Source organism: Vipera berus, assembly GCF_964194415.1.
Source record: "Vipera berus genome assembly, chromosome: 1".
NCBI classification, from domain to species: domain Eukaryota; kingdom Metazoa; phylum Chordata; class Lepidosauria; order Squamata; family Viperidae; genus Vipera; species Vipera berus.
In genome coordinates, this window is record NC_138202.1 from 247,399,353 (window position 1) to 247,425,880 (window position 26,528).

The 26,528-nt window shown below is 38.8% G+C and overlaps 1 protein-coding gene across 1 annotated transcript in view; it reads left to right on the top strand.

Moving 5' to 3' along the window:
* The window catches only part of UFL1 (UFM1 specific ligase 1), a 50,026-nt gene that overhangs the window by 12,297 nt on the left and 11,201 nt on the right, over positions 1–26,528 (top strand). Inside the window, exons 3-14 of the mRNA XM_081313493.1 lie at positions 496–524; positions 1,221–1,318; positions 2,330–2,444; positions 5,318–5,448; positions 6,871–6,929; positions 13,375–13,521; positions 15,036–15,211; positions 16,527–16,706; positions 18,420–18,540; positions 20,027–20,149; positions 21,213–21,333; positions 25,597–25,760. Coding sequence (XP_081169619.1) covers positions 496–524; positions 1,221–1,318; positions 2,330–2,444; positions 5,318–5,448; positions 6,871–6,929; positions 13,375–13,521; positions 15,036–15,211; positions 16,527–16,706; positions 18,420–18,540; positions 20,027–20,149; positions 21,213–21,333; positions 25,597–25,760 — 1,464 coding nt within the window. The remainder of the gene's footprint in view (positions 1–495; positions 525–1,220; positions 1,319–2,329; positions 2,445–5,317; positions 5,449–6,870; positions 6,930–13,374; positions 13,522–15,035; positions 15,212–16,526; positions 16,707–18,419; positions 18,541–20,026; positions 20,150–21,212; positions 21,334–25,596; positions 25,761–26,528) is intronic.

Sequence of the window (26,528 nt, forward strand, 5' to 3'; positions counted from 1 at the left end):
TATATATATATATATATATATATATATATATATATATATATATATATATATATATATATATATATATATATATATATATATATATATATATATATATATATATATATATATATATATATATATATATATAAAATCATTGAATGTACCCCTTCACTGAAATAGCATGTCATATCAGTGTAAGGCTTATTTGTTCTCAGCTTGCTTTTTCTCCCTCTTTACTATTCTTAGTGGTGCTGATACAGTCTTTGCATTTAAAGTTGTAAATGTCTTCTGCATCATAAATGATATGTTTCCCTTAGTGCGTGAGAATATATTTAGATGAAAATCGCATACAGATGGCAGCAACCATGCTGGAGAAAATATTATAGGCAGCAGTCATATACAACATTCATGCTTAAAGTTGTCCCAAGTTACTTTGGAGATTTGAAGTCAAAATGAAAATCATAATGAACAAATATAAATATTTCACAACATTCATTTTTGATCTTACTACAGGTCGGGTGAACATTGTGGATTTGCAACAGGTAACTCGACTTCATTATAAACATTGTTTATTTTTCCTTTATTTAAGTCAGTTTGAAGCTTATAGGTGTTTTTACTCCTCCTGTCATAATTTTTAAAGGAGGTATAAACTATTTGCTGTCTGTAGTGTTTATAATAACTGTATATATCACCTGTTTAGTTTATTGTGTTTATATCCTTGTAATTTTGTAGTTAAATACTTTATTCATAATGAAATATTCTATCATATTTTTTAATTTCTCCTAAAGCTGTTGTAAGCTTTCCATTTATTATGCATCCATCATTGAATGTTAAGTGTATAAATAAAAATGAATGTTCACCGATGCATGCAGAAATAAATTTCATTTCCATTAACCTTTTTTCTTCTCAAACTTCAAGTAAATGGAATTATTTTATAACATTTTTATTGATGCTATTTTGTGTTTTAACTTGTTTTAATCTTTTCTAGGTCCTTATTTTAGTTAAAATTTTGGGTATTGAAATAGCTGCTAAATAATTATGTAGCAAATTGTCAGATTGTTTTAACAGGAAGTAATAAATTAGATTTATTTTGCTATACTGTTTGTAAAACCAGATACATTTTGATTGCTATAAACTATTGCATTTGTTCTGTTTCAGCTGCTATTTATTGAATTTGGGTCAGTGACAGTAATAAAATACTAATTACTAACTTATTCCTCCCTTCTTTGCTCTGCCAGGTAATAAATGTTGATCTGCTCCATATTGAGAACCGAGCTAACAACATTGTCAAATCAGATCGAACAGTTCAATTGGTATTGGGACAACTTATAGATGAGTGAGTTCTTTAAGATAATTAAATGCAATCTAATTATGATTGAGACATAATTGTCAGGAATAGATTTATCTGCATTTGCATAACCTTCCAGGTTTCAAACCCAATCAAAATGCTATCCTAGACTTTATTGTAAACTGCAGTATATTATATTTTTCTTGTTAAACTGGAGACAAATGTTTCATCTTGAAATTCATAGTGCCACAGTCTAGTTGGTAAAAAAAAATCCAAAGTAAAGGAAAGTATTCTGGATTTATGTTATTTATTTATTTTATATATCAAATTTAGAGACCACCCATCTCACTCAAATAAGATCACCAAATAAGACTAGGAAGGGAAGAGCTAAAAAGAGAAAGCACAATGAAAACAGAGGCATTTACCGTATGTCCAATATCTAGCAGAAACAAAAATAGTCTGTCTTTGGAGACTACTAAAAGATACAGAAAGAAATAAAAATCTTACTACGGTACATACAAAAGTTCCCTTACTTTTAAGTTACATTATAGTACTTGGAGCTTGGGATTTTAGCAGAAAGAAATACCAAATTTTATACACTACATGGAAGTTCATAGAACAACAAAAACAAAGAATTAGTTATTTGTATATCTCACTTTCCATTTTGCAGTTGTATTCTATTATACACTGGCTGTGAACTGCTTACAAAAAAAAGACAATGCATTGAAAACAGTAAACAAAAACAACATTAAAAAACAATAGCCTCTATTAGGGACAGACACAAACTAACATTCCTCAAGCCAAAGATACAGAGATATGACCGCATAATGTTCCATAAATAACAAAATTGTTGCTTCATTAAATACCTAAAAATGTGGACTTAACAATAGCTTTTATTTGAATAAAATGATTGTTCCTTAAAAGTTTAATAGTCAGGCACCATACAGCTATATCTTTTCTGTTTTATCATCAAGTATTGCTCCTAAACCAAATATCGATATGATGTATATAAGCACATTTGAAGTGTAACACTAATACTGATTCTTCATGTCATATTAGAAATTATTTAGATCACATAGCAGAAGAAATAAATGACAAGTTGCAGGAATGTGGCCAAGTGAAAATATCTGACTTGTGCAAGGCGTATGATCTTCCAGGAGACTTCTTGAAGCAGGTAATTCATCTGAAAATTACTTTTTTTACTGAAACTATTTCACTTTGGTAGCTTCTTTCTGCCATATTGCTAACTACTGCGTTGCAGCCAATTCCTTGGCAATTACTTGCCTAATAACCAGGAAATAGGTAGCTTTAAATTATGAACTGAAATTAAGAACCCATTATATGATTGTTTTGATGAAATTCTCTATAAAACAAAAGTAATTTATATCATGAGATTGTGTTAATGTGCTCCTTATTTTGTATCACCTAGTGGTGGGACGTAGGCAACAGTAGATTTATTAATTTATCTAATTTAATATAGCAGCCCATCTCACAAACGGGTGGCTCTGGGTGCCATGCAACAAAACTAAAACCATAAAATCTAAAATCTAAAACCATTATTAACAAATATTAAAAACATTTTTTTAAAACCCCATAAAACAGAATAATAAAAACAATAAAAACAAAAGAATAATAGATAAAGGGATGTTAATAGTAATGGAGCCACCTTACTAGTTCACCTGCCCCTGGTGTCTTCAGTCTCCCCTGGCATAACCAGGTCTTAAGGGACCTTTGAAAGCTTAGAAGAGGAGGAGATTTGACAAGGTGGGGGCCACAGCAGAAAAGGCCCTCTGCTTAGGGCCCACCAAATGTAACTCCCTAGACCAGGGATAGGCAACCTCGGCTCTTTTATGACTCATGGACTTCAACTCCCAGAATTCCTGAGTCAGCTATGCCCATTGTGTTAGATCTGGTGGGGCGGATAAATGAAATTGGGGAAAGGCAGTCCCTCAGTTAACCTAGTCCTATGGCTATGCTATCTAGGGCCTGGAAACAAACTGGTGCGGTGCAGCTCATGCAGCAGCACTCTGCCAGAGACACTCCTACAGTAACTGCTTGTGACACTGCTGTTCTCTCCCAGCCTACATGAGTACTTGCTCAACTGCTTTACTCACAAGAAGAATCCCCTCTTCATGGAACCAGGCAGGACCCACAAGAAAAAACAAACCCCTTTTATTTTTACACACCTGACTCAATGTCCCAGGCTTCCAAGGCAAGCAACACAATCCACAAAAACACAATCCTCAGCAGGAACGGTTGCCTTTGGCAACCAGCACCTCCCACACCTTCCCCCTTTATAATCCAGCCAGGGCGTGGCTTCCTAATGCCTTCTCCTTTGCCTTTGGAGCCGCCCCACTGCCTCGCTCTCTGTCTTGCTCGTCTCTCTTCTCTGCGCATCCAGGATTGGCCCCAGCTGTTCCTCTTCGTCGCCCAACTCAGGTTCCCCAAACAGCTTTGTCTCTGCCCGAGTGTGAGTAGACAGGCCAGCCTCCTCATCTGATTGTGGGTTTTGGTGCTCCTCAGAGCCTTCCTCTGACGCCAATGTCACTCCAGGCCCCTCCTGCTCATCTGAGTCCTCAGACTCAGTTGCTGGATCCACTGGCTGGCGAGGAATCACAACAACTGCATTGTGCACCAGCTGAAGTTCCTAGATACTCGTTATGGGCAGCCCCATGTCAAGTGCATCACAATAATCAAAGCAGGAGGTGACCAGGTCATGAGTGACTGTGAATAGGGCCCATTGATCCAGGAACAAGTACAATTAATGCATACTGTGAAGTTGGGCAGAAGCCCTCCTTGCCATGACTTCCCTAACTCAAGAATCCAGGAAGACTCCCAGACTGCACACTGGGTCTGTTTGGGGCACTGCAGTCCCATCCAGCACCAGAGATGGTGTAGTCCTAGAATCAGGGCCCCCAAAATCCAATGCCACTTAATCTTGCCAGAGTTCAGCCGAAGTTTGTTGTTCCACATCCAGACCCTCACAGCTTCCAGACACCAGGGTAGGATGTCCATAAAGGTAAAGGTTCCCCCGCACATGCGTGCTAGTCATTTTCCAACTCTAGGGGCCGGTGCTCATATCCATTTCAAAGCCGAAGAGCCAGCGCTTGTCCGAGGACGTCTCCGTGGTCATGTGGCCGGCATGACTAGACGCCAAAGGCGCACAGTACGCTGTTACCTTGCCACCGTAGTGTTCCCTATTTTTTTACTTGCATTTTTACCTGCTTTAGAACTGCTAGGTTGGCAGAAGCTGGGACGAGTAACAGGCGCTCACTGTTACGCTGCACTCGGGATTCGGCCCGCCAAACTGCCAACCTTCTGATCGACAAGCTCAGCGTCCTAACCCACTGAGACCAGGAACAACAATATATTTATTGGATTTCGTCAGCATACTGATGATACTTCACCCATAGCAATGAATGAGCTCACCTAGCACTCTCATTTAAATGTTAAACAGGAGAGGGAGACCACCAATCACTGTGGCCCCTGCACAGTAGGGGCCAGGGATGGGATCTCTCCTCCCTCAACGCCATTTGAAATCGACCCCAGAGAAAGGAGGTGTACCAGCATAACACTGTACTGACCACTCTCAATCCTCTGAATGTATCTAGAAGGATACCATGGTTGCATTTTTCCTAACTTAATAAGCATTATACAAAAGCCTTCATTAACCAAGCCAGTCAAAAATTATCGTCCTGTCTGTCGATGTGTCGTGGCATATGAAGTATTGTGTATTGGCATATAAGAGAAGTAAATGGAAAGAAGCAAGGGCGAATTGACAAGAAATAAAACAGACAGTGAGTGATAGTGATCCATTCTTTAACATTCAAATTACATATTAGCAAGGTCAATTAATCTCTAATATGGACAAAATATTGTGCAGCCAGAAGTAAAAGAATCATTTTCTGAAATTAATGTACAAGTAAAATAACGTGCAAGTTAGATATTACTCATGTGTGGAACTTAGAATTTTCATGCACAAGAATTTCTCTTAACATAATACCATGTAATGTGATTCTTCTCTTAATTGTTATATTTTTATTTTAGGCATTTTCTGTTCGCTTGGGAAAAATTATTCATGGCCAATTTGATCAGGATAATCGTGGGGTAATTTTCACTAATACATTTGTCACAAGACATCGGGCCCGTATTCGTGGCCTCTTCCGGGCTATTACCCGGTAAGTCAAAGGAAATGCAAAGATGCTATGAGTAATTTAATATGTTTATAAATGTTTTTGGTGAAATGTGTATTTTGAAGGCACAAGTAAAATAATTTAGCCGCCTGTTCTTCACAGATAGTTATGAAGTTTCGGTTTGTGAAATGCCGAAAGCTTTAATGCGGGTTGTTTGTTTTTTGCTTAGCATCCAGGCATTCAGGTTTTAAATTAGCAAGAGCACTTAGACTTATATACCTCATCGGGGATTTTTTGTGTTCAACATAAAAGATGGAACTTGTTGATGTAGGCTGCCATGTGACTCACCACATTATTCCTTATGGGAAAAATTTATTTGCTAGTCATTTTTTTTATATACTCGTATCTCCTGGAATCAATTAGCCATGAATACCATGGTAGCACAGTATCTATCATGGAATGAAAAGTTGCATGAAAAGGTTATACTGTATGTTTTCTTTTATACCTCATTTTAAAACCATAGAACATGTATTTGATTTTTTAAAAAACCTGGTTTAGCTTCTGAAAATATTTTCTCTAATACATTCAAAACTAAGGAAAAAAGAGCAGAAAAAGAATACATTCATATATCACAGCTTCTTGCCCTTATCTACCTTTTAACTCTATTCCAATTTGCTCTTATTCCATTGATTTTTGAAACATGACTACTGGTGATTCACAAAATTCCTTCAAGACATTCATGGTCCAGTGCCCAGTAGCTTCCAAAGTCCCCACCTCCCCATGAGTATCCTGACAGTTCATTTGGGGTTTAAAACTGGGTCACTGACTTATGCAATTGATAATGTAAGTAGCAACATTTTGAGTGAATTTACTATAATTCTAAGTAAGTAGCGATAGGTGGAATGGTGACCTTGCACAAGAACCCAAAAAGAAAAGTGTAAAATAGCAATATGTTGAAAAATATCTAAAAATGGATTTAATTGAGTTGCAGATCCACTCACTCTGGATCTTTAATACTCAGAATTGTTACATTGAAGAACATCCTTAACCAGCAAACTTGCACTGTGAGTTGTTACATAAAATAATTCAAGTGGTAAATAAATGTTTAATTTGGAGTTAAATTCTGTGGCATAAAATCTAGTTTATAAAGGCCCTTAAAACTAAGATGAGAATGCTTTCCATATTCATTATTTTATTTGCCAAATAAGGCCATTAAAAATAAAAACAAAGGGAAGGGTGTTAATTGATGATCGCTGCATTTTCCAAATAGTTATTTAGGAGTAAGCATATGCCTCCTCCCCAAATGTCCACACATTTTCATACAGTGCTAACAAACAGAAAAACAGTATTGGTTGTTGAGTGCAGCAAACACTAGAAAATAGTTCATCTGTACTGTAGATCATATCTGATTATTTAGGACATGGTGACATGGTGTTTGACATGATGTTTATGTCACTTCTTTCTTAGACCTACACCAATAATTAACCTAATCACTCGGCATGGGTTTCAGGAACATCTGCTTTACTGTGAGTTTTGTTCAGATGCTTTATTTGTTTTTCATTTAATAAAAGTAGCATTTCAAAGCGATAACAAGCTGTTTACCTATTTTCTTGCTGCATCTTTGTAATCAACCAAACTAACTTTTTGAGTCATCTGCAAAGCTTGGGAATCGGAGATGTGGTTTTTCATTGGTACTCCTCTTTCTTCAGTGAGCAGTGTTCAGTTGGTATTGTTGGGGGAGGACCTGTTGGTCACTTCAGTGTGGAATGCTTGACCTTCTGACCCATTTTATTAAAAATCTACATGAACCTACTGGACAAACTGTTCATTCATTTGGAATCAGGTATCATCAATACATTCATGGTACCAAATTTTAGATGTCAATCCCAGGCTGAATGGGAGATGTATAGAGGCACTGACCTCAGTGGCTAGAAGCTGTGACAGGCTAGATGGGGCAAAACAGACAACGAGACATCATTTCTGTTAGTTCAGAAACTTCCTTGTGTCATGAAATAGTTCATCCCTTAACTTTTGATTGGATAGCATTGCTAAAGGAGGTGATGTGCATTCTCAGGTTTTCATGCTGAATCAGGAGATGGAAGCTATAGTCAAGTGAGCCTTTGACTAGCTTCAGCTCATTTCTTAGTTTTGCCCTTTTTGGAAAATGGTAGCTCAAACTTTGTTACTCTACTTCAAATTACTTTATTTGGGGCTACCTTTGAAAATGATTGTAGGGACGCGGTGGCTCAGTGGGTTAGGACGCTGAACTTGTCAATCGGAAGGTCGGCAGTTTGGCGGGTCGAATCCCGAGTGCCGCGTAGCAGAGTGAGCGCCTGTTACTCGTCCCAGCTTCTGCCCACCTAGCAGTTCGAAAGCACGTAAAAATGCAAGTAGAAAAATAGGGACCACTACGGTGGGAAGGTAACAGCGTTCCGTGCTAGTCATGCTGGCCACATGGCCACGGAGACGTCCTCGGACAAGCGCTGGCTCTTCGGCTATGAAACGGAGATGAGCACCGGCCCCTAGAGTCGGAAACGACTAGCACGCATGTGCGGGGGAGCCTTTACCTTTACCTTTACCTTGAAAATGATTAAGAGGCTGCAACTGCTACAGAAGGCAATAGCTTACATGTTGACATGCATTAGTCAGTTTGGCAGGCTAATATCTGTTTAACTGGCTGCCAGTTCACTTCTGGACCCAATTTAGTTGCCAATACGCTTGGGCCCTTGTTACCTTGACTGTTATCATATAGAATTTGTTTGACTCACACAATCTAATAAAGAAATGTTCCAGCCTGAAATAAGAAGATGTGGGACCCTCAGATTGACTTTCTCAGAGGTGGCCCCTTTCCTCCGTAATAGCTTATCCCAAAGTTAAATGTGCCTCTACTAAACTAGCAGTATTGGAAGATAAAACAGTTGTCTTCAGGAGAGAATTTGAGCTAATTTGATATGCATTTATTTACAAATGTTTGTTATTTTATTAATGTTTTATCTCATATGTTGTAAGCCACTTAGAATCAGAAGACTAAGTGGCATATTAAAGAAATAAATTGGTTGCTATAAACAATCTTGTTGTTCTTGCTGGTTGCCTTCATTTAATTTCTCCACATTTAAATTTGCAGTCCTGTTGAAATCAATGCTTCCCGTGCATTTTTCTTAGTATAGTGTCAGGTTTGTTTTTCTCAGCTATCTGTTGATTGAAAAAAACCAATAGAATTGGGTCTGATCTACCGGTTATTCTACCTAGTTATTCCAGGTTTCCAAATGACTATAGCAGAGAGGTTGTTATGGAAAAATGGCTTGTATGATACATGTCAGCACCATCATGATAGCTGATAGTGTACAAAAAGTAGTTTGTATTCTATAGTTCAGTCTCTGGCATTTCTAGGCAGATCTAGAAAAGATTGGTGCCTGAAACACTGGAGATCCACTACCTGACATTTAGGTAATCATAAGCTAGAAAGACCAGTGAATCTGACCCTTTTCGGTATAAGACAGCATATTAATGTTTCTTATTATTTTGGTTTATATCCTATGTGCTTACAATTAAAACAAAGCAACTGCTAGTCAACAATAACAATAAAAGAATAAGTTTAAAAACCAACTAAAATCATTCATTCACCTAAAAAGGCTTCAGAGAAGAGGAAGGCTATAACTGTCACTGAAGGTGGGAAGTAAATGAGGTGTACAAGTAGTTATAACAGTTCATTTAGTAATCATTAAAAGTTATAAAGGCACTGAAAAAATTGACTTATGACCCTTTTTCACATGACCTTTTAGCAGCCCAATGATCATGTGATCAAAATTCAGATGCTTGGCAACTGGTTCATACTTATGACCGGTGCTGTGTCTCAAGGTCATGTGATCACCTTTTGCAACCTTCTGACAAGCAAAGTCAATGGGGAAACCAGATTCACTTAACAACCAGGTTACAACTTACCACCTGCAGTGATTCACTTAGCTGTGGCAAGAAATGTCATAAATTGGGGCAAAACTTAACAAATGTCTCACTTAACAACAGAAATTTTGGGCTCAGTTGTGGTTGTAAGTCAACTACCTGTAATTGTCTGCTCTACAGTGCAGAGATTGGGAAGAGTATGTGTTTGTTTTGTTTTTTCCCTTACTCTAGGACAGGGGTAGGCAACCTTGGCTCTTTTATGACTCACAGACTTCAACTCCCAGAATTCCTGCACCAGCCATGTTGGCTCAGGAATTCTGGGAGTTGAAATTCACGAGTCATAAAAGAGCCGAGGTTGCCTACCACTGCTCTAGGAAGAGGCCTTGGGCTTTTGTTTTGTTTGTTTGTTTGTCATCGTTCAACTATTTTGGCCTTATTCACGTGTTACTTCTATTATCCCCAAAGGGGTACAAAGCATTTTGTTCTGGCCATTCAACCACTTTGTCACCTGTCCTTGACAGAAAACTAGAATAGCTATATGCGACCAGGACTGTACAATGGTTGTTTCCTTGAATGCAGTGAACTGTATTCAGATGCATACCCACTTAAAATAGATTCATTGAAGTCCATAAAATGTAATCATAATTTGCTTTGGAGCCCACTCAAGAGGTTGGTGTTCTTAGAACTGGAGTGCTATTCCCGGAAGGACGTTATTGTCTAAACACAAAATGACTCTGTTAGAAAACATGTTGCTATGAAAGCTATTTTTTTTACTAAAATAATAGATGTTATAATGAAAGTTTCTAGGAATATTATGTCAACAAGCTGAGGTCTGATGAAAATAACTGCTTCCCGAAGTCCAGAGCTTTCTGAGCCAGGGGATCAAAAACACAAGAAAACACATCGTAACTTTTCACTTCACCCCAATCTTAGTGGTTCTTGGAGCTTAAGCATTACAATAGTGAGAGAGATCTGCAACTGTTTGCTTTTAAAAAATCTGGCTGATATTCTCTATGCTTATTTTTTTAAGATTTGGTTGTTGCCTATATTTTTTTATTAATTTGCTGATTTGTATCCCACCTTTATTTTGACAAACAACACAAGGCAGCAAATATATACAATATACCTTGCTCCTCCTATTTTCCTCACAACAACCACTCTGTGAGGGGAGTTGAGCTGAAAGGGAGTAACTGGCCCAAAGTCACCCAGCTGACTTTCATGGCTAAAATGGGATATGAAGTCACAATTTCTTTGCTTTCTAACCTGGTGCCTTAACAACTAGACCAGGCATGTCAAACTCGCGATGTCACGTGACGTCGCACGACATATCACAACTTTTTCCCCATTGCCAGCAATGGGGTGGGCACAGTTTCGGCATGACGCATCCGGCCCATGGGCCAGCAGTTCGACATACCTGACCTAGACCAACCTGGTTATCATGGCTGAATTCTAGCTGGTCATGCTTTAACTGATGAATAATATGAATTGGAACACTGTTTCGCTGATTATATTTTCAGCATATAAAATTAAGTCATAATACTATTTAAATAAATTTATTTGGAATGTTATATTTGGAATTACTATTCAACTCCTTATTAGGACTATGCAGAACTTTGTAGTCTTGATCAGATGTGTATATATCAACTTGGGGATAAACCTGTTGCAACTTACTTCCATTTCAGAGAGTGTTTTAGAAAAAGAGCGGTGCTCCATTCTTGCTAACAGAATTTACCTGAAACGTTAAAGAAAACCATTCCTTTCAGTATGTGTTCCAATATTCTCCTCCTTAACTGAGAAAGGAATTGAAGCTTGACCACCGTCATAATCTCAGGCCTCTCTCTATCTCTTCTCAGACAGCTCTCAAGAATGCTTCTAGAGAAACCCAGGACAGACTTAGCCACTGCCTAAAACCTGCTTCAGTCCTATTACTGTGATGGCTTTTAGCTCCAAATCTCTAAAGCAGACGTGTTCCTTTAAAAAGAATAGGGGGAGCAAATTGCTTTCCCAAGGCTACCCTTACAAAAGATTTGAACCCTGGTGTTTCCCAAGAGGTCGCATTCTTAATATTGACTACTGCAGGAATAATATAGGCATCTGAACTGTACCTTAGTATCTTTCCTTTGTTTTTTGGAAACAGCACCTGTTTGTCTAGATACTATATTTCCACAGCATTCTCAGAGAGACTTGGTGCTTTATTAGTTTTATGTCCATCCAGAAAGATGCAGCTGGGGCAGTTAATGGTGGTGTGATCACAGTGGTAATTTTTCTTGAAGGATGGATGGATCTAAATTCCATAAATTCCCAATAGTCTTTAAAGTATTTAAAGAAAACAAGTACCATATATAGGTATACATTGCTTTTTTAAAAATACAATTTTGACATCACTACTTTAGCTACTTTGGGATTCCAGGGAGATATTCGTAGTTTGTGAATCAGGATACGTTGGACTGGAGCTGCCAAGAGTCCCTGATGAATTTTTTTTTCTCAAATTGTCTTGAATACCCTGGATTCAGATTTCCCCTTGGGTATCAGCACAATCTTGCTGCATAGACATTTATGTGGAAATGGTATTAAAAATAATGTAGAAAAAGCAATGTAATAAATCCATTGGGATCTATAAAAATTTAGATAGGAGACACAATAAAAGGATTGAGTGAGAAACTATTTGCATTCTAGTTTTTATCGAAATGTGTTGGACTATGTTTTTTATATAAATGGTCTGTAAATTTATAAAGAAAAAAAGGCATGTGTACAATATGTCGGAATCCATAGCTTGTAGTCTTTTGTGATACAGTACAGTACAGAATATACTCATTAAATGAAGTTAATATTATTGAAATAAGTTTACAAACATATATATGTAAGGATAAACAGCAAGTTACTGCTTGTAAAAGCTACACATATCAGAAAAAGAATGTTCCAAAAAATGTGCGCACAAATAAAAAACATAGTCCAATACATTTTAGTTTCATATTTCATGGGCTAAACCAATTGTAAACTGTGCTCATGAAATATGAAACTAAGAAACCCTAAATGTCATTTACATACAGGTAGTCTTCGAGTTATGATCACAGGCCAAAATTAAGCTCAAAATTTCTGTTGCTAAGCAAGGAGACTTGTTCAGTAGCTTTGCCCTATTTTACAACCTTTCTTGCCACAGTTGTTAAGTGAATCATTGCAGTTGTTAAGCTAGTACGATGGTAGTTAAGTGAATCTGGCTTCCCCGTTGACTTTGCTTGTCCGGAAGGTCTTAAAAGATGATCACCGTCATAAATATGAGTCAGTTGCCAAGCATCTAAATGTGACCATGGGGGGGAATGCTGCAATGGCCGTGTGAAAAAGGATAAGTCACTCTTTTCAGTGCCATTGTAACTTCAAACCGTTACTAAATGAACTGCTGTAAATTGAGGATTGCCTGTATTTGCAAATATATTTGCTATCCAGTCCCTGATCTACAGACGGCTTACAGAACACCATGAAATCATCCAGAGAAAAGTAAAATGTTTCGCATTCTCTCTCAAACTCTACTAAGGGGGCTTGGTTCAACTCTTTGTGGCAAACTGGTCCGTAATGCAGAAATTATGGACTAAGATTAGTTGTTGATAGTTGGATCTGTAGAAAATGCCCCACTGATGATGTAAGAATAGGTAGAATAAGGGAGAATATATAGAAATGCGTTGTCTTTTAATCTAAGGCCAGGTACATGCCTAGAAGTATTTCTCCATTTCACTTTTTAATAGTTTGAGTTTTGCTTTTGATAGCCATTACAAGAGACAAATGGGATTTGTAAAGCAAAAACAATTTTTATACATTAAAAATCACTTTTAGAAATCTATAACCCAAACTTTCATGCTTCCAATCAAGCTGCAAATTAAGAGAATCTTGTCTTGAGCTATATAATTTTGCAAAAGAAATCCAGTTGTAGACCATTAAATATGCTTAACTACTATGTTCTGTCACCTCTATCTCTGAAATGGAAGGGTACATATTTTAATACTGCAGCTAAATTTGCTTTTATTATTTCTTTGTAAATCTTTCTAATACTGCGACTCTTTTATTTTTTCCCCTCAGCTTTGCTTGAAGAACTTATTAATTCTGGATGTCTAAAAGGCACAGTGGTTGGTGGAAGGCAAGATAAAGCTGTGTTTATCCCTGACATTTATGCCAGAACTCAGAGCAATTGGGTGGATTCATTTTTCAAGCAAAATGGTTATTTAGGTAACAAAATCCTTTCCAGCAATCCTTTTAAAAATAATTGTTTAAGAGAAGTATATATTAGAGATTGTTTATACACATATGTATGAATACTTTGTACACTTGTCAGTTCTCATTACGCTTGTGTCCATTTGTATGACCAAGAAAAGAACTGCAATAACTAGGAGAAACGTGCATTCTTAAAAGGTTAGCATCACTAAACAGGGGTTTTTACATTTGCTTTTTTATGTTCTCCTGTAGGGAACTTTGTCCATTAATTATTTGTTGTGGAAAAGAAAGAAAACACATACTTGGGACTAAAACCTGCCTATGATTCCTGAATTAGGAGTCACAATCACCAATTGTTAACATTTCCAGAAAGGGAACAGTACGTTCCTTTCTCTCCTGTAAAGCAGAAATGTTTTTATAGCTCTACCAAAGCCCATGGATACAGATTCTAAAAGCAGTTTCTGGTTCAGAAAAAAATAATAATATATTGCTTTCTTATTTACCTCCTCATTTAACCTACGAGAACTGGTAACCAGTTTATTGTGGGGGAGAAAGCTGGTGGCATTCTGAGTTGTAGAAGGCTCTATGGATAGAGCTGCCCTTCGTCTTTGGAATAGAGCTAAGACTTTGGGCAAAGGAAAGCTTCTAAGACGGGTGTTCTGTACCAGCCTGCTGCCGGCCCTGCAGAAAAGGCAACCCCTTTACAAACGGCAAGAGGCTCGAAAAACGTCTGCCAAATTTATTACTAACAAAAACAAACAAGACACGAACCAAGATACAGGAGCTTTGAAACACTATCTGAGCGGTTGCTTTCAGCAAACCAGCCCTCCCCACACATTCCTTTTATAAAGAGTTCAGGGCGTGGCTTCTCTTCTTCCGAGAAGCCCCATTGCCTTCCTCTGTTTACTCCTGCTTGACTGCCTCCTGCGTCGGGCGTCCTTGAACAGGGCCAGCTGTGGGTCATCTTCATCCACACTGTCAGGCTCACACAGCTGGGTCTCCATGGTGACCAAGTGGGAGGGGCCTGCCTGAGGGCTATCATCAGCAAGATCTTCAACCCCCTCAGCAAGGTCTTCAACACCCCCCTCCTCCTCTGAGTCGTCCGACCCAACTGCCGAACCCACAGGCTGACCCTGAATCACAACAACGGGGATGTTCTGGGAAAAGTTTGGGGGTGGCCTGTATGCCAGGTCCCCTCTTTGCAGTAGGTATTATTTGCTCTTAGTACTGTTTTCCTTGAGGTGTTAATGGCTAGGAAGCTGATATTGCTTTCAGGGTTTGGTAATTTATTTTTCTATTAACTTTTGTATTAATAAAAGTGGCTCAGGGCCTTTTTTGGAATTTAGTAGCATATAAATTGCAGAAATAAATAAAATTACAGGCTTTTGTGCAAGCTCAGAATAAACTCTACAATCAGCCTATAAAGAAGGGTCTAGAATCCACTGAGAAGTAAATATTATCCCTCCCCCCCCCACGCCCATGCTAAATATTTTGTGTGTCATTGTCAAAGACCTTATCTAATTTTGTAGAATTTGATGCATTGTCAAGACTTGGCATCCCTGATCCTGTGAGCTACGTAAAGAAAAGATACAAGTCTTTGCCAATTTTGTTTCTGAAAGCATCTTGTGTTGGCCGTGAAATTTTGGATCAGGTGGAGGCATCTGTGGATGAAGCCATCAGCTCTGGTCTGTGGGTGGATATTATGGTATGCTCTTTCCTTTTTCTGATTTTCAATTAGCCTTGTTGTTGAGAAATAAGCTGTAGTCTGTAGACAGTCCTACATTCAATCCCAAGTATCTGGAAAGGGCTGAGAAAGAATCTTGAACTAAATCTTACAGAGTACTTCCAATCATAATATGAGATATGATGTACCTATATTTGTGTGTAGTTCTATAATATAATATTGTATGTCTAATTGTGACAGATTGAAATAGTGTGAGACTGTTGAAAATCATTCGGCAATCTTTTATCCTACGGTAATTTGAAAAGTATTACGGGTTTAATTTCAAAGGATAACTTCTGTCAAATCAATGTTTAACCTGAGCAACAAAATGTAATGCTGTCTGAAGTGCTGGTTTTTTACAAAATTTGAATGAATAGATTTATTTCTTAATATAGCTTTCTATATAATATTAGTGACATACCTTGTATTGCTCCATGATTCAGTTGGGAAGAAGAATGTATTCTTTATTTTGAAATTCAGATTACTTTGAAGGCTGAAATCTGATTTCTGATCCATCAGCCCTTTAGAAAGCACTTGATATTAAATGTCTTTGAATGGATGCAGGGGTAAAATTGAAGTCCATTGTTACACAGAGATCTGAATGAGATTAGGATTCCCAAATTAATAATGTACCTTGCTTACGTTCAATAGTAACTTATATTTGACAGTGTTTTTAATGCCTGCTTGAACTACTTCATCCAGATTATTTCAGGATTTTGTGTAAAAAAAACCGATCATTTTACTGCTACAGATGTCTGTTGAATTTTACTGTATGTCTGGAGCTATTACGGTGGAGCTGCATTTTAATTTCTTCACTTCCACATAGCAAGACTTAATAGACATATATCATACTGATAGAATTATTGCTTGAAATCAACTTCCTGCAACCAAATTCTACGGAACATAATATTTGAGTTACAACATATTAACTTATATTTTAATACAAGTTTGTGTTTGTTGGAGATGTAAAGTTTTGAATCAGGTTAGTTTCTTTTGTGAAACTGAGATGTACATTGATACATTCTGTGCCAGGTTTACTATCTTATATCAAATTTACAAAAGACTGCATATATATGTTACAACGATCAAATAAGGAGGACGGCACCAAAAAGCAAAAAGAAATTTCAAAATACTTTGACAAAAGTATGAAGCTTTTATCATAGTATTTTGAAATTTAAATATCTTTTGCATAAGTTGTGAAGTGCTTACTTTCTCCCTGATTTTTTAAACATTTTAGGTGTTTCATTAACCAATAAATATAAGCTTGAATGTGACTGTTTTTGTTTTATAATCCTAGCCTCTTCTTCCAAGTTCATTATCTGTAGAAGATGCCGGCATGTTGCTTCAGCAAGTAATGAGATCCTTCAATAAGCAGCCTTCAGCCTTGGTCTTTGGTGACACTAATGTAGTCAGTGAGAAATTTATCAGCAACTGTGCTGATTTGTTTACTGATCTTATGCATCAGAAAGCTGAAAAGGTTGGTTTACTGAACATAGCATTTCAAAACAATCCTTAGAGAAGATTGCTTACCTAATTTATAATTTCTAAGAGGATAGCCTAAGCAAAATTACAGCGAAGACATACATAAGCAATTTTGTGAAGCATTGGGGTATAAAGCGTAAAATTTATCTGCAGGAAAAATAGTCATTTAGAGTGAAAGATAGTTAGATTAAATGTTTATTTCCTATCAAAGCTGGCATAATGCAGAATGTAGTGTCCAAGATAATGGTACTGATGTTGGATCTGATACATAGGTTACCTTTGCAGAGATGATTTGAGCTTGTGTCTGTCGTCAAAATGTAATAGTCATTCTGTGTTAGTTCTATCTTATCTAGTTCACTATCGTCTTTCTAGAGGTAGCCAGATAACCCTGGGAAGCTTATTAACTAATTGATATAAAGCTTTGGCCTTTCCCTGATTGCTCTTTACTGGTATGCAAAGATACAGTCCTTTGCCACTGGGCCTCTTCCCATGATCGACCCGAGACAGTGTTGCAGATAGACCAAGCATAACAGAGAGGGAACAATGATTTCTGTGTATGCAGAAATATACCGTATAAGCTGTACCTCAAAAATAAGCCCTAGCTTTGGGGTGAGGGTGTGGGGTGGAGCTGCCTCCCCACCCCCGTTGCAGCCAGGCCTCCCATGAATTGACATCTGTCTCACCTCGCTGCCCCACTTCTTCTGCGGCACCCCCTGGCTTGCATTTCACCGTCAGAGGCCTTCTGGAAAGGCCTCTGCAACTGAGAACCGAGTTACAGATCCAATCCGTAGCTCGGTTCTCAGCTGCAGAGGCCTTTCCGGAAGGCCTCTGATGGCGAAATACAGGCCGGGGGGAGGGGAGGAGGAGGGGGCGTATGACAATCCGGATCTCCATTCTCAACTGCAGAGGCCTTTCCGGAAGGCCTCTGACGGCAAAATACAGGCCAGGGGGGGGGGGAGGGGGCGTGTGACAATCCGGATCTCCATTCTCAGTTGAAGAGGCATTTCCTTCAGCCGCAGAAGTGGGCCAGCTGGGCAGGGCTGTCAGTGCCACTGCCATGAGGTGAGACCATGGAAAAGACACCCATACACAACCCAAAAATAAGACCTGGTGCTCTTTTGGAGGCAAAAAAAGAAAAAAAAGACCAAGTCTTATTTTAAGGGAAACACAGTATAGGCAAGGGTTGTTGTTTTTTTAATCCAACCAACACAAAGCAAAGTGGGTGATCATGGACATGCAAACAAATGATAAGCTGTTCAAAAACAGATGATCTGCAAGGCGCCTCTCTGAAGGATTTGCCCTGACCATTTTTTATTTGCCCGTTTATCAACAAGGCTGCAGACACATGCTTCTAACTAGAATTGCTGCCTGATGGGGAAAGGGGTGCACCGGTGGCTTAGCTCTCAATTTTTATGGCGGGTGTATTTCAGCTGCAGATTGCCCACTTATGATCTAATAGATGTCCAAATTTCCACATTACGGTATATAATTTTCTAGGTTTAGCTTCAGTTGAATCACAGATTCTATATTCAGTTCTGGGTCTAGAATCTAAATGAGATAAATTGGGACCTTCCCTGATTGATCTACTGCTCCAAACCTCTTTGGGTCTCAGGCTAAGACTAAACTGATGGGAAGATAACTGAAAATCTCGACAACCCACCGGAATTGCTAATAGAACACACATAATTGGATACGGTCTTTATTTCAGGAAATGAAAAATAACCCCGTTCATTTAATCACAGAAGAGGACTTGAAACAGTCTGCTCTCATGGAAAACACATTTTTGAGCAAAAAAGACAAAAGGGATGAAAGAAGGAAGAAAGCAATAGGTAAAGAAGTGGGACGTAATCATGGGTAATGCAAAAATAGTTTGTACAAAGATCAGCTCATCTCGGACGGTCTGGGCTTCAAATTGAAATTTTGAGTTTTAGATACTCTGTTCTGGACATGGTGGGAAATTGGATGGTCTTGTTTCAGATATGGACAAGGTCCATTTTTTTCTGGGCAGAAGTCTTTCAAGTGTTTTGTTTTCTTTGCTGTGGTGGTTGAAACCTATCCTGGCTGTTATAGTTGACTTGTTATCTTTTGAATTTCTTGTTTGAACCTGACCATCAGGAGGAACAGTGATGTCCCTCCTGCTGTTGCCATAGGGAGGCTGGGCTTTAGATAGAATTTGGGATGATGACCTAGTTTAGGTAGGTCAGGTAATAATTTGGATAATGAAACATCTGCAAGAAAACAACGAACTCAGAGAGCACCAAGGACCTCTTATAATCCTTCCATTATGCTGCTGAAGACATAATAGCATGGTATATGTTTACTCAGAGTTAAAGCTTTCATCCTGCCTTTAAAAGCATTTTATTCCTCTCTCAGCCCTCATTCATAAAATTTGTGAATCTTCTGGAATAGGGATTGCTGGCATTGGAAACTTAAGATGGAGGAAGGAGAAGTCTCCTTGGACAAATACAAAAATTATATTAGTGTAGATTGCATGAAAATCAGCCAAATATGTAATTGTGTGATGCTCCTTGTGTTAAGTGATATTTATCACAGGATAGACAACTAAAAGACAGTTTTGTTCTCCAATAACAATAACTATGGAGGAACAAACACCTAACATTTTTTTGAAGAATGCTCTTTATTCAGGCATTTCTTTGTAAAAATGTTTTAATAGAAACAATTTAAGCCCTCAATAACAAGGCAGCTGTATAATTTTTCTGCTTAAAACTATTTAGTGGAGCGTACGTCTAAAGTATTCGAATATAGCTTGTAGCTAAAATGTTTTGGCTGATTAATTGAGCCCACTTTATATGAAAAATACTATAGGACATTGTTCTATTTAAATTATCTATAATAACCATCATTTCCCCTCTTTTGAAAAACTGTTATTTTAATTCCAATCCTGGAGATATAAATGTATTTTCTTTCATTCCTAAGCAAATTTATGGTGGAGGTCTTGCTATAGATGTTGCTCTCTTTTTCCTAGTAACTGTTTAATTTACATAGGGGTTACATTTTGCAACCAGATCTACATGTATTTTATGGATGAAGAAGGAAAAAAGGAATAAATATTGAATTATTATGCTCCTAGTGCTCTTAAATTTGCTGTTGTGCATCATGTCATATATATTTTTACTGATTCCATGCATACTTTTATAAATTCAGGGCTACTATTTTTTCCCTGTTTGTTTTTACAAGGATATCGCTTCCATTGCGTTATGCTTATGAAAATAGTTGATTTTCTATGAATGTGTTCTATGAATATGACTTGTCTCATTCATATGGCCAACGGTAACTATATTGTTTTTCCACCAGAGGGCACTGGAAGGGTGAGAGATAGTGGTGGTGGAAATGCTAGAGAAATTAAAACTAAAAAAACCAAAAAGAAGGCAAGAAAAGATGCTGATAGTGATGACGAGTCACAAGGAAGTAGCACAAGTAAGTATGCTACCTCTTGTAGCTTTCTAAGTCTATTTTGTGTTTCCTTTTCTTTGTACATGCATGCTTGAATTTATCATAAAATGCGTGCCTACAAAAATGTGTATGTATATGAACATGCCCTCATTAAAGAGTTAAATATGATGATGATTTTTGTAGATAATTCTTTGAAAAGTGACTTAAAGTAAATTAAGGACAATGTGGAAATGACACTCCTTGAAAAGATCTTATCTCAAATAGTAAAGAAATGAACATGAACAAGAAATCCCAGTATACAAATCTTTAGCTGCTTTAAACTTTAATTAATTTTTACCTTAAAGAATTACATCTGATCATTGCATCTGGTGGTGCTATGCAAAGCATTTGAATGAAGTGGCTGCTTTAATAATTCGAGGAGAGGTGAATCATTTATGCTTTGTATGTTGTTAAGCATCATAATCAAATTTTTTGGCCAACTCCAATGCCAGAGCACATTATTTACAGCAAGTGGCAGTGATGGATCATTTCATCATTTAAGCAAGTAGTTTGGAGTAGGAAATCCATTTTATTAAGGCTGCCTTATAAACTATTTTCCTGGATTAAATAATTAAAGATTTTGAGTCACACCTGTTTGCTAGTGTCTTCACGTTCCCATCCATGTAGTTTTTCTGGCAGCTGTTCAGAACTGGTTTGCTATGATTTCTTCCAGGATATTTATCAGTTTCCTAGTGCAATCTACAACTAGAGTTTCTAAATTATCTGTAGACTTAAGTACTAACTAGGTTTGGCCATGCTTAGCTTTTCAAGATCAGCCAAGTCTGGTTAAGTAAGGCCCCTCTCTATGTTTTGGAATCAATTCATAACTTTATAAGAAAGAAACCATAGGTTTATGGTACGAGCACATCTATAATATGAAACAATTTTTAGAGCAGTGCTCTCAGTACCTGATGTTCTCCTGCCCTATGGAACAATCTTTGATCTTAAGAGGAATTTATTTTTCACTAGCTTTTACTGTAAAAATCTAATAGCTTCTTCTATCGGGGACCTCTTAAGTCCATTAGAAATGTTTGTCATGTTATGACAGGTAGGAGCAAGCAGCTCGAGATCGCTTTTATTTCGCAAGAAGAAATTGAGGACGTTTTAAGAAAGCACGTAAGGGACTGTCCTGAAGAGCTCATCACAGAACTTGCGGATCACCTAATCAGGTAGCTGCAGTCATTTATCTTGGGAAAATATTAAACTGCATCTCTTGTACCCAGAGACACCTGCAGGAGCAGCTGAGGGCGAGTGGCAAAATCTGCACTGCAACTTCTTCCCTCCAGATGGCGCTATAGGGCATTGCGTGCCAAAAAAAAACAGACACAAGGATAGTTTTTCCCCTCATGCCATTACTCTGCTAAACCACTAATTCCCACAATAACTAGCTATGCCCTGGGATGCTAAACCACCTAGTAGGGTTGTATTACTTATTATACTTCTCATCTGTCCTATTTTATTTTTTATTTTATTTTTATTTTAATCCCATTTACCGTATATCCCGCCCTTCTCCGAAGACTCAGGGTGGCTTACAATTTAAAGCACAAATCAATGTGCTTAGCAATAGCCTTCATTCTATGTATATGCCTGCTTATTAGGGCTTTCACCCCCCCAAGCGGCATTATTGCCCCCAACAATCTGGGTCCTCATTTTACCTACCTCGGAAGGATGGAAGGCTGAGTCAACCTTGAGCCTGGTGGGACTCGAACCTGCACTAATTGCAGGCAGCTGGTGTTACTTAAGGAGGCATTAGCCCACTGCTCCACCAAGGCTCTATTACCTATTTCTTTAGATTCTTATGACTTCTTGTTGCATCTCATGATTTATGTTGATTGCTTTTATTTAGTATCCTGTTATGATTTATGTTGATTGCTTTAATATCCTATGACTATCACTGAGTGCTGTATCCTATCATTTATGAGCATTGTATTATATGATTATGATTATAATTATCACTTGTTGCTTGTATGTACACTGAAAGCTTATGCACCAGAGACAAATTCCTTGCGTGCGTCCAATCACACTTGGCCAATAAAGAATAGTCTAGTCTAGCCTCACACATTCCACTCCTTACATACTTGGTTGCAATTTCACAGTGCAAGAATGGAGAGAGTTTGATTGTGAAATCTCAATGGGATTTTTATCATTGATGTAATTAGATATAGATGCCTATATTGCCCACAACTGGCTAAGCAGAAACCCATCATTCCATTTTGTAAGAATACACAGACACTGAAAGGGCAGAATTTTTTTTCGGTATTTTAACAAAAGAAACTACAGCTGCAGGTAGTTTGTAATGTTACTCAGGTATGGACCATTGCAATGCTTGTCCTTTCCAGAGAGATAGAAATTTATATTATTTTGGACTACTCCAGTAACTATCTGGGGATACCCTGTCAGTTGCAGTTTATGGACAAATCCCTGCAAATTTGATAGTAACTTTTCATACATGCAAATAGGCATACAATCCATGCATAGAATCACTGCCCCTAAATGTCTAGAGAATATTCTGTTCTCACTTTGACAGCAGTTGTGTGTTGCTAATTTTTATTTAAGTCACAGATAGTAATATTTGTGAAACTTTTGTAAATATAATAAGAGTTAAGAAAATGCTTATCTTGGTCAGAAGGATAGAAATACAAATATAGTCACCATGGATTAAAAATAGTCTCTGGTTTGATCTGCAAGTGTATTCTGATTGTGTTATAATCATGTAGCTTTATCTAGAGCTTGTAGCCATATGTGCTTTCCTAGATTCCCTGATGGTTCATGAGCTGAAATCTTCTACAAACCAGGTGTTCATTCCTTCAAACCTTTCCAGCTTGATGAGTGAAAATGCTCCTGTTTTGTTAGGTATTAATGCCCCTAAAGAAATGAAACTTCTTTCTTGAATCTGTTTTATTGACTTTGAAATTATTTGACCAACAGCATATCACAGAAAAAAGGTGAATGCAGCTATTAGTATCCAGCACCTTCAAATGGATATTAGAAAAGCATCACTGAAACAGCTAACTTTTGATTCCAGTAATTGCACAGGATACGTCAAGTGGCCTATAAAAGTATCTAAATCCAGAGGAAATGGAGCCATGTATTTTGTGTTCCCCCCCCCCACACACACACTTTTCCTACCCATTGTCAACCCTTTAGAATAGACCATACTAGAAAACCAAAATCAAATAGGCCTATATTACTTTTACTATATGATTATAGTGACTCCGGAGGAAGTGGACAGGATCATGGGGAGGCTAAGCTCCACCACATGTTTATTGGACCCGTGCCCTTCCTGGCTGGTTTATGCAGCCCGGGAGAGGACACGCAGCTGGTTCCAGGCAGTTATATCGGCTTCTTTGAACGAGGGTAGCTTCCCCGCCGTCTTGAAAGAGGCGGTGGTGAGGCCTCTCCTCAAGAAGCCTGCCTTGGACCCAGCTGTATTGAACAACTTTCGTCCCGTCTCCAACCTTCGCTTTCTTGCAAAGGTTGTTGAGAGTGTGGTGGCGCATCAGCTCCCTCTGGTCCTGGATGAAGCGGATTATCTAGACCCGTACCAATCGGGTTTCAGGCCCGGGCACAGCACGGAGACGGCATTGGTCGCGCTGGTGAATGATCTCTGGAGGGCTCGGGACAGGGGACATTCCTCTGTTCTAGTCCTATTAGACCTCTCAGCGGCTTTCGATACCATCGACCATGGTATCTTGCTGCGGCGTCTCAGGGGATTGGGAGTGGGAGGCACGGTCTTACAGTGGTTCTCCTATCTCCAGGGACGTTCGCAGTCGGTGTTGGCAGGGGGGCAGAGGTCGACCGCGAAGTCTCTCGTTGGTGGAGTTCCTCAGGGGTCGGTCCTCTCGCCTCTCCTGTTCAACATCTATATGAAACCGCTGGGTGAGATCATTCGTGGTTTTGGAGTTGGGTATCATCAGTATGCTGATGATACCCAACTTTTCCTTTCGACCCCAAACCACCCCAGTGATGCCCTCAACGTGATGTCCCGTTGCCTGGAGGCGGTTCGGGTCTGGATGGGGAGGAACAGGCTTCAACTCAACCCCGACAAGACTGAGTGGCTTTGCATACCTTCATCCCGGGTCGATTCGGATATTCCACCTCTCTTTATGGGGGGTGAACTATTACCCCCCGTAGATAGGGCTCGCAACTTGGGAGTCCTCCTAGATTCACGGCTCACCTTGGAAGACCACATAGGGGCTGTGACTAGGGGGGCTTTCGCCCAGGTTCGCCTGGTGCGCCAGTTGCGGCCCTATCTAAGCCGGGATGATCTATGCACGGTCACTCACGCGCTCATGACCTCTCGACTAGACTACTGCAACGCTCTCTACATGGGGCTGCCCTTGAGGACCACCCGGAAGCTCCAACTGGTACAGAATGCAGCCGCGAGAGTTGTGTTGGGAGTCTCCCGATACTCCCATGTCACACCTCTGCTCCGTGAGCTGCATTGGTTACCAGTTGTCTTCCGGGTGAGATTCAAGGTACTAGTAATGGTGTTCAAAGCCCTACATGGCAGGGGGCCGGAGTACCTTAGGGAACACCTGCTGCCGGCATCAACTTCCCTCCGCCCTGTGCGTTCCCACAGAGAGGGTCTCCTCAGGGTGCCACCGGTCAGAGAATGTCGATTGGTGGCCCCCAGGGGGAGATCCTTCTCTGTGGGCGCCCCGGAGCTATGGAATCAGCTACCGGTGGAGCTCCAGACGGTGCCCGATCTTCGCTCCTTTCGCCGCGAGCTAAAAACATACCTTTTTGAACAAGCTGGCCTGGCCTGATGAGGGGACTGGGGGGGGGTGTTATTGTCATTTTACTGGGGTTTTAAGATGTATTTTTAGTATATGGGCATGTATTTAATTATTTTTAACTTTTGTAATCCTGTATTTTTATTCTTGCCCTGTTCACCGACCTGAGTCCTTCGGGAGAAGGGCGGTATAGAAATATTATTAAATTAAATTAAATTAAATTATAATAACAGAATCTTGAAAGCATTTCCCCCTCTCTTTATCTTTGTGACAGCTTGTCTGATTTTTTTTTTCAGGTTACAGATCTTCCCTAGATTCAAATTGGTTTGCTTGGTTTTTTTAATCAATCATTGTCTTGGAAGCAACTCTTCCTCCTATCCCTCAAGTTCATTCCTTCTGCTTATTATACCCACTGGGAAAATTATTTTTAACAAGGCCAATAAGACACAAAAGTACTGCAGGGTAATTATTTTTCGTGCCTGGGCATTCTGCCACCTAATCTGGGGTCCTTCCCTTTCCTGTCTTTACTGGAAGCTATTCACTCCTCTGTACTGACAGATGTGAAGGTCAGCCTGACACCAACAGGTCTCTGATTCGAGACCATGCTGTTTTGTTTCGACAGTCTTTGTCGTTTTGGGACCAATGGATGGTTTCTGCTAATGGTCACCCTGTGTTCTGCTTCCCCTTATTCTTTAGGCCCTTAACAAAGAACTATCAGGAAGTGTTGCGCTCAGTATTCTTGTCCTCAACTTCTTATTCTGGAGCTAGCAGAAAAAGGACCATTAAGGATTTGCAGGAAGAAGTTTCCAATTTGTACAACAATATCCGGTTATTTGAAAAAGGAGCAAAACATTTCACAGGTGAGATGAAGCGTTTCGCAACAAAATAAGAACTTCGCGCTTTAGTGAATTATTGATTATGGAGAAGTGGAAGAATAACAGTTGAGCTAAGCCACAGAGAGATTAGAAAAAAAACTTAAGAAGAAATTACAGTGAGTATAAAGGCTTGGTTTACACATCTTGATAAGTCAGTTTGCTTCAAAAGTAATTTGTTGAACATACTGTACTTCCAACATAATTTTGAAGTCATAAAACTTATGGATGGGTTCCCATGGTTTCCTAAGGAGAACTTAAAAGAAATCATATCATAATACGGTATTATATATGTGATGCCACTTGACTCTGATCGTTCCAGTTTGTTTGTTTTTTGTAATCTTTTATCAGAAGGCACAAGAAAACAGTTATATGAGGGTGAAGGGTTTAAACTCGGCTGAAGATGTTACCTAGCCTGGTAACAAAACCTTCAGAAACCAACCCACAAGCTCAGAAAATGAACCTTCACCCTCATCCTAAGCCCGAGCTACAGATATTTACCACTATTGCAAACAGTTATATATATATATATTTTAGCTGATTACTGTGCAATGGATGAAGTACTACCTCCTTTTTTTGTTCCAGCTTTTTCACCTCTTTATTTTATATGAACCAATTTTTATTGTTGGCTGGCAATTTTGATTTCCAGCTGATTGATGATACAGCTCCTTCAATTTTCTTTGACCATTTTCTGCTACAGCTTTGGCTCGTTGTTTTTCTGCTCTTGTCTCTGCTGCTTCACGTCTACAATACTTT